The 8,613-nt window shown below is 41.8% G+C and overlaps 1 protein-coding gene and 2 long non-coding RNA genes across 4 annotated transcripts in view; 1 reads left to right on the plus strand and 2 right to left on the minus strand.

Moving 5' to 3' along the window:
* The first annotated feature begins 2,208 nt into the window (after positions 1 to 2,208).
* Positions 2,209 to 8,613, plus strand: part of slc9a3.2 (solute carrier family 9 member A3, tandem duplicate 2) — a 21,153-nt gene continuing 14,748 nt past the window's right edge. Inside the window, exon 1 of one of the 2 annotated variants that reach the window (XM_008422936.1) lies at positions 2,209 to 2,861. In XM_008422936.1, the coding sequence (XP_008421158.1) occupies positions 2,609 to 2,861 (253 nt within the window). In that variant the 5' untranslated portion in view covers positions 2,209 to 2,608. Of the gene's footprint in view, positions 2,862 to 7,829; positions 8,118 to 8,613 lie in introns of those variants that run through there. The other variant, XM_008422937.1, reaches the window with a different exon arrangement.
* On the minus strand, positions 2,788 to 7,888 carry LOC103473025 (uncharacterized). The gene is made up of 4 exons (XR_534968.2): positions 7,799 to 7,888; positions 7,559 to 7,696; positions 7,032 to 7,212; positions 2,788 to 2,857 (listed from the first exon to the last, which is right to left on the minus strand). It is a non-coding gene; the product is annotated as an uncharacterized LOC103473025 (long non-coding RNA).
* LOC103473022 (uncharacterized) overlaps positions 8,056 to 8,613 on the minus strand; it is an 8,178-nt gene continuing 7,620 nt past the window's right edge. Inside the window, exon 3 of the long non-coding RNA XR_534967.1 lies at positions 8,056 to 8,143. This is a non-coding gene — a long non-coding RNA (uncharacterized LOC103473022). The remainder of the gene's footprint in view (positions 8,144 to 8,613) is intronic.

Below are 8,613 nucleotides of genomic sequence, written 5' to 3' on the forward strand. Positions count from 1 at the left end.
CAAAGCAGTTTGTTATTGTTAGGAAGTTATTTAATTGTTTAAAAACAGCTTTTTCAATAATTTTGCTGATGAATGGGAGGTCAGAGGTCAGAGGTCGGCCTGTAGTTCTGCAGTAGTGATTTGTCCAGATTGTTCTTTTTTATCAGTGGTTTGATAACTGCTGTTTTCAAAGCCTGGGGGAAAAAACACCTGAAGATGAGTTACTATTTGGATCAGATCATTAGCAACAACAGGCAGGACTTTCTTAAAGAAATGTGTGGGCAGGACATCCAGACAGCAGGAACCAGAGCTTAATTGACTTATAATTTCTTCTAGGGTTTTATAATTTAGTAGCTGAAATTGGATCATTTTTCCTGCATTTGTTTTGTTTGGGCACAGCATTAGTACTGTCTTTGGAGTGGATGTGCAGATTAATCCTCTGATCTTTTGAATTTTCTCTGAAAAGAAACTGGAAGTTCAGGTGGTAACGTCATAGGAGGGTTTGTGAGCCTGTCAACAGTAGCAAATAAAGCTCGAACTTTGTGTTTTTGTTTGACATCTGCAAAGAAAGCCTCTCTGGCATGTTTTAGTGTTGTGTGATAGTKACGTAGTCTTTCTTTGTAGATGTCATAATAAACATGCAGTTGACCTTTACGCCATCTCCGTTCGGCCCTGCRGCAGAGTTGTCTTGCAGATTGAACTACTTGTGCATTTCTCCATGGAGATTTCTTCCTACCAGTCACAACCTTCACTTTAATGGGGGCAGTGTAATAAATGATATCGGAAAGTTTGCACTGAAAATCATCCACCAACTTATCTACGTCACTATGGCTTAAGGGCGAGGAGGAAGAGTAGATTTGATTAAATGTTTCTGTGTTTTCTGTGAAAGTACGTTTTGTGACGGTAGCTGTTTGTCCAAGTGGGTCAACGGATAAAGAACTTTCAAAGAAAACAGCAAAGTGATCTGACAGGGTAATATCAGTTACAGAAACATTGGAAATATTCACACCCTGACTGATAACCAGGTGTGTGTCCCTGAGTGTGTGTTGCTTGTTTSACATGTTGTGTTAAACCAAAACTCTCCAATATATCAAACAGCTTTTTAGCCCCTCGGTCTTCAGGTTGTCAACATGAATGTTGAAATCACCGACGATTATCAAACAATCGTAATCAATACATGTGAGAGATAGAAGCTCATTCAAGTCCRYAAAGAAATTTTCCACATATGTTGGAGTTTTGTATRRAGTTAGTGTCAAAGTTCGTTTGTGGCCTTTTACCTCGATTCCAAGATATTCAAAAGACGTGAAATTACCCAAAGRAATTTTACTACAGTTCATGGTAATCTTAAATATTGAAGAAGATATTCAATATTTTCTACAATATTCTTAAATACTGAGAAGCCACGCCTCCTCCTGGAGAAAATAATCAGATCTGGTTCTGATCTAAACTTCTTCTCGGTCAAAGTTTCAGCAAAAATTTTTATTTAAATACTAAATATTTCTGCTCTACTGCAGAAATAGTTATGTAAATGAAAACTAACTATAAAAAGATAATTTTAATAAATAATCTGCTGCAGTTAGAGGCGATAAAATGCTGAGAATAAATTAGATTTCGTCAAAAACTATCATATTTTCTTAATAAAAGCAACATTTAGTGAGTTTGTGGTCATGACTGATTATTTTTACATTAACTTAGATAATGTTTTGAAATACTGGTGATGGAAACCATGTTTAAAACTTATTTATTTTCCACAAACTGAAGCAAAGCTCGTCTGGTCTGTAACTGAGGTCCAACATCAGCTTCTTCCTCTGCAGAGTTATTAAATAAAACCAACATATTTACCAAATCTGAGACTGAGAAAACATTTTGGTTAACTGAAATGGAAAAATACGGTAATTAATGTGGAGAAACTATGACTGACTGGAACCAACCATCCACTTATTGAACCAAGTCAGACAGATAATATCCTTCGTTTTTGTGTTAATGAATCTGTTTATGAGTCGTTTGTTTACGTCAGATGACTGAAAATGACGGCGCTTCAAGTATTTAGTCCACAAAATGGCAGCAGCAGAAGTTTGGAGAAAAGGCCAAAGTCAGTTGTTTGTTAAACAACAGTTAAATAAATGCTTTAAAAATGGTAAACGTTATCAATGTTAGCTGCAGAATTCAACTTTTTTTAATTCTGCAAAATCAAAAAAGCCAAAGAAATAAGACTATAGCTGGTCAAAAATCAAGCCCTTGTTATTATTAGGTAATCTTAATAAAAACTAGCAAACACACTGTAAAAACTAAATGAAATAGACAAAAAGCCACAAAACGAAGCCGTAATAAACAACCCAAAGCAATTTAACCCGATTCTCAGTTTATAAGGAAACAAAAGCATCAGTGGAGTCTCTGAGTGGCCAAACAAGCCGGTCCAGGTGAGACGTGGGCGGAGAAGGTGGAGCATCCGGATGGGCTGAGCTTCACCTGCGGTAGAAAACCCGATCCCGGCCGGCAGGACGCCAGAAAGCGGGAATCCATGCTCTCTGACGATCAGCGTCTGGATGTTCGCAGAGAAGTCAAAGGTCAGGAGGGATGAGAGCGCGGATCTGAGCGGCTGAAAGGAAGCAGACGTTTTCCAGCAAACATGGCGGAGCGATGGAGGTCGGCGCTGCTCCTCTGCCTGCTGATGGCGGCCAACAGCGCGGCCAACAGCGCGGCTAACAGCGCGGCCAACACCGAAGCCCCGGCGCCGGCCAGCACCGGGAACGAGACCACTGGGACCGGGCACGGAACGGCCACCATCACCACTCTGCCCATCGTAACGTGGAAATGGCACCATGTGGAAGTGCCGTACCTGGTGGCGCTCTGGGTCCTGGTGTCCTGGCTCTGCAAACTGGGTGAGTCCAGAAAAACCACAAAATAACAACAAAATACCACAAATACATAAAACTTTCTACATCAGGTACGAAAGACAAAGACTAAAACTTTCTACATTATGTCAGAAATAAGTAAAAGTTTCTCCAACGGCTCCAAATATGTAAAACTTTCTACAGATCAAAAATAAATAAATAAACCAGAAGAGCTTCAAAAAAAACTGGACTGAGCAGAATTTAAATATTCTTCATGAACAGCAAATGTATTTTTGGTGCATAAATTTAAATTAAATTCCACGTCTGATAATCATCCACATTTTCCAGACAGAAACCAAAACAACTTCTTATTTAGCTCATTTGTTTTTTAAATTATATTTATGATCACATTAAACTTTCAAAGTGTTCAGGGCATCTTTTAAAGTTTGACATGCATTTTTAGTTTTACTTAATTTCTGCAACAAGCTAACACAGATAAGCATCTTMGGTGTCAAAGGTCAAAATGATTCTTTAGTTTTTTTGTTGAAAGTAAGAAATAAATTAACTTTTATTTAGTGTTAAATGTGAAAATGCAGAACTTTAAACAYTAAATATCACCTTGCAGCCGTGAGACGGAGGAAATAAACGTAGAAGCAGTAAACCTGTTTACAATTAGTCCTTGAGGCTCAGATAATATCTATGATCAGAGCTTTAGTTTATCTGATCTTTTCCACTCGAGTCGTTTTTAAATAGGAACATGCAGGAACCGTTTGAGGATTCAGGAGTTTCCCTCTTCAGGCTGCAGCTCTGTGGCGTTTCCAGAAACCCTTTAGTGCCTCCTTGTCCTTCACTGTCCCCGTTAACGCCTGAGCAGCGGATCAGGAGCGTTTAAAGACCTCTAACCGTTTCACTTCCTGAGATCCAGACCTTCAGGAAGATTTAAACGTTGTTTTCAGGGCTTTTTTATCGGTTTTCAGTCTGGTTGGTGTTTCTGTTTGGCGTCTCGTTCAGGTAGAGAAACACCAGGBGTTTCTTTCCGACAGTCTGCTGGTAATAAAACCCTGAAATTGTTTCTTTGCCAACTCCTCTGCTGTGTGTTGACACAACTTGAGTTAAAACAAAACCAGGGACGTTCTTGTGAAAACAGTCAGAACGTGTCTGCAGACAGGAACAAGAGGTCAAACCTCCTGCCTGACCTCTGCAGGGGGACCTCCTGTGCTCTCCAGGTCTGACCCCAAAACATGGCCATTAGCGACTCCTTGTATACACAACAGGCGTAAAGGGTCACATTTCTGTGGACAATGTGAATGACTGAGCGTGCGTCACAGTGTTCGCCAGGGCCGACATAAATCTGGGCCAGGTCGGAGCGATGCACAGCGGGACCGAGCGCCGACACGTCGTCCATGTCGWCCACGTCCCAGTGGGAAAATCAGGTCCATCTAACCCAGGTGGGAAACCCAGGTCCTGGAGGGCCGGTGTCCTGCAGCTCRTARGTGACTCTCAGGTTCAACACGCTGTAATCAAATTGTTGAATCTCCTCCTATGAGCAGTCATGTTCTCCAGAGTCCTGCTAATGACCTCATTATTTGACTCAGGGACAYGTTAGCTCAGGAGTGGGCAGCTCCAGGCCTCGAGGGTCTCCTGCAACTTTTAGATGTATCTCTACATCAACACACCTGAGTCAAATAATGAGGTCGTTAGCAGGAYTCTGGAGAACCGGACTGCTGTTAGGAGGAGATTCAGCTGTTGGATTCACGTGTGTTGGACCAGGGAGACGTCCAGGAGCTGCAGGACACTGGACCTCCAGGACCAGGACTGCCCACCCCTGGGTTAGCTGGTTAGACCAGCTAACCTGGTCTAACTGGTTAGCTCAGGGGAGCCCAAAGTGGGTCCTGGAGGCCCGGTATCCTGCATGTCTCTCCCTGGTGGTAACAACAACCTCCTCAGCTCGTCAATGTTCTCCTCAGGCCTCTAATGAGCCGTCATTTGGTCCAGGTGCGTTAAACCAGGGAGAGACTAAAACATGCAGGATGCCGGGCCTCAAGGACAGACTTTGGTCACCCCTGGGTTAGCTGGTCTAACCAGCTGGTCTTTCTAACCTCCAGTTAGCTGGTCTAACCGGACCTGGAAGTTCCAAGACGGGTTCTGTAAAAAGCTCCACCTAAAGTTAAATTTGTGCCATTTGCATCTGATTGTTCTGGGATTCACATTTACATCAGAACAAAACTGCTGGAAGCATTTTCCTCCCAAAGGTCTGTTGGACTCGGTTCTGATGGATTCAGAACTCCCTCATCTGCTCCTGTTTGAGTCAAACCAACCTGTTCCCCTCCTGGCCTGTGGGGGCGCTGCACCAACAACCACTGAAGGAAACGACACAAAAACCTCTGAAGACACTGAGAGCAACTTCCTGCTTCACCAGATGGAAACAAGATGGAGGATTTTAGCGGTTGGAGGATTTCTCTTTAGCCTAAAGACCAGGAGCCATTTCTGCTGCTAGCGCTAGGCTAACATGTTAGCTTTGGTCGGATTTACCCAGAATGCCCTGCGCTGTAGTCCACTTCCTGCTTTTGTAGCGGCCTCTGGTCCGCTTGGCGTTCACATTCAATCCGAACCCAGACTGAGGCCAATATGAATTATTGTCATTTTGTCTTTAAGATGAAGAAAACGCTGACGAAATTAAACTAGAAAATATGTAATTTAAAATTGTTTGGGTTAATTAGTGGAGTAATTTACTTGCATAGTGTGCGTCTCTCAGTCGATGTGCGGCTTCTTCCAGGGTACTCCAGGCTCCTCAGTCATCTAGAAACATGACGGTTAGGACTGTGATCTCATTTAAACTCCCCTCTGGGTGGAAACTGTTCTGTTCATCCGAACTGGAGGAGGCATCTCTCCTGCAGGTAGCATACTGACTGCTCGTTATGCGTCAGAGGTGCCGGCCTGTCGCTCCTCCAGGTTCGGTTCATGTGACGCCTCATGTGTTGGCTTCATGTGATTTAAATGCTGCAACTCATCCGGGTGCGATCCGCGCCACTGAGCATGAACGCCTTTAACGTTTTATTAACTAATAAGCTGCAGGACAGTTCCCGGCCTTTAACTAGGCTTTCAATCATTGCATAACCGTCACAGAGGTGAAACAGAGGAGCTCTGAATGCTACTGTACTCTGATCAGCTGCAGGGACGACGTATTTACACATAGATATCAGTTTATTGACTGGTTTTTACTGTATGAACAAAGTTTAATGCCAGTTTGTTCTGAAAGGTAAAGTCAGAGCTCTGCACTGCAAAAACAAAATCTTAGCAAGTCATTTTTGGTTTAGTTTTTAGTGAAATAGGACTCCTAAAAAACTAACAAGTACTTTTCATCAAGAAACAGGAGCTTGTTTAAAGTAAATTATTCCTTAATATTGATTTTTAAAAAAGTTCAAGTTCTAATTGTAACAAGACATTTTTCCATGTTATAACTGGAATAATCAGCTGGTGCAGAACTTTTTTTATTGGCACTAAGAACTTACTGATTCAGAACGACATGTCCTGCTGAAACGTCTCGTCTCAAGAGATCTGCACTGGAAACCAGACCAACCGCGGTCGGATCTCGTGTTTTTGCAGTGTGAAAACCTGATTCCGTCGTGGTTTTTATGTTTCGGTTTTTCTTCAGCATTCAGTTATTTTTCACAGAAGGATCTATAAACCGAATTTCTATGTGTTCAAACATTTACGAGTCCGACTCGTTAACTTTACGCGTCCCCTTCCTCCGTCTTCCAGTAACTTTATTCTGGGATTCAGGCCTTCAGTTCTGGAGTTACTGGTTAACCCGCCGTGTTTGCTTCTGCTCCCGCCGTTCCCAATCTACATTATATTTTATATTCTCCTGTAAAGAGAATAATAAGCTAAATGTGGCTTTAAACATTAAGACCATAAGAGGAACTGCTTGGAAGCAGCTGGATAAATCACTCGGCATTTTTTACGGGGTTCTGTCAACTAGTTATGAGTAGTTAATATGTTACCCTGCATCACAAAATGTTCAGATTTATGACTTTTCCATCTTCTGAGAAAATATATAATTTAATTATGAAGAAGGAATAAAACCTGACCTGGTTGGATCATCCACCCATCCATGGTTCTTTTTGAGTTTCTTGCTGTATCTCAAGAATTTGAGTGATTTCCGTTTCAACTGTACTGCTCAATATTGATTTATGATTTTTAACCGATAGTCCAAACCTGTGTTGATTTGAGTCGGGTCCAACAGAACTACCGACTGAAGACGACAGCAGGTGCGTCGACTCAAAGGTTGATCTGGTTCTGAAGGTTTGGTTCTGAGGAGTTCTTCCCTGCAGCGTGAGAACAAATCCTGTCTGTCTGGTGAGAACGCTGCTCTTTGTTCTGCTCCAACAGAACGGCTCTGTTGGTCCAAACAGAACAAACCGGGTCAGCCAGATGAAAAAGTTCACAGGAAGATTTTTTCACTTATATACATGAGAAAATGTTTCGATAAAAGAGAAATTATCTGCCAATGCAACCAGTAAAATCAATATTAAGGAATTATTTGCTTTAAAAAAAAATCTAATTTCTTTCTGAAAATGTATTTATAAGCCAGTTTTGTCTTWTTCTAAATGTAAAGACATTTGTACTAGAAACTAAACCAAAAATATTGAAGTTAAAACTTAAATAGTTCTGGTTTATTTAATAAAAATGTGGAGCAGCAGAATGAATTAAAAAGGAAACATCTCTGCAGATATTTCACTCACATCCAGAGTCTTTAACCAAGACTGAGAAACATGAAGGTCAATCATTACTGAGATGATGTAAAAACCTCCTGAACGGACGTCCGTCCAGCGCCAAACCAGTGACCTCTGACCTCTGCCCCATCATACACAACTCTGTCTCTGTAAAACAAAAACAAAAAAAATCTGTTTGGGACCAGAAAGAACAAACAGAGCGAAGCAGCGAGGCGTGACTGAGTAACCAGAGCCGTCCGTCACTCCCACCGCTGGTTCTGCTACAAAAAGCCGCGGTCCGGGTCGGAGGCGCTCCTGACGCTTCAGGAATGAGGATGCAGGTGGAGTCAGAGTGATGAACGGATAGGAGAGTTCCTGCAGTTCTGATTTGTCCCGATGATGATGAGGATGATGATCCTGGTTCTGCTGCTCTGCTGCATCTCGTCTGCGGCGCCGGAGGAAACCCAYGATGAACACGGCGGCGGGCACAACATCACCGGGATCCCCATCGTCACCTTTAAATGGCACCATGTGAAGCCCCCCTACACTGTTGCATTGTGGGTACTGGTGTGCTTTCTTTGCAAACTCCGTAAGTAAAGAGTCTGAAATGTTACTCTGTCAACAAAAATAAGAATATTTTTCCATTTATTTTTGCTCTTAGATAAACAATCCAATATAAATATAACAAAAATAATCATTTCTGTTTTAGAAAAATTCCTTCCTCTAAACTTTAAATAAAAAGCTTTTAAAAGGCAGAATAGACATCTTTCCTTTCCAAACTCCTCCAGATCAATAATCTGCAGGCTTCCTGGAGGTCAAAGTTCGGTCTTTTACACCTTTTATTTAATTGGTTGTATTTCTTCTTCATCAGAGTTGATCTTTTTTAATAAGAAAGCTTCAGTCACACCTGCTGAAGTGAAATAATATTTTGCAAAGGGAAACGATGAATGGTTTCATTCGTCCTCTGGCTGGTTAATCATAAATCTGAACAAATTGATGCGTCTCAGACCAACAGTCGATCATTTGCAACCTGTCAGAACTTGTTCATACACGGTTCAGCTCAGTGTTGTAGTACGTCGTAGTAC

The sequence above is a fragment of the Poecilia reticulata genome, linkage group LG11 (assembly GCF_000633615.1).
Source record: "Poecilia reticulata strain Guanapo linkage group LG11, Guppy_female_1.0+MT, whole genome shotgun sequence".
In the NCBI taxonomy this organism is placed as follows: domain Eukaryota; kingdom Metazoa; phylum Chordata; class Actinopteri; order Cyprinodontiformes; family Poeciliidae; genus Poecilia; species Poecilia reticulata.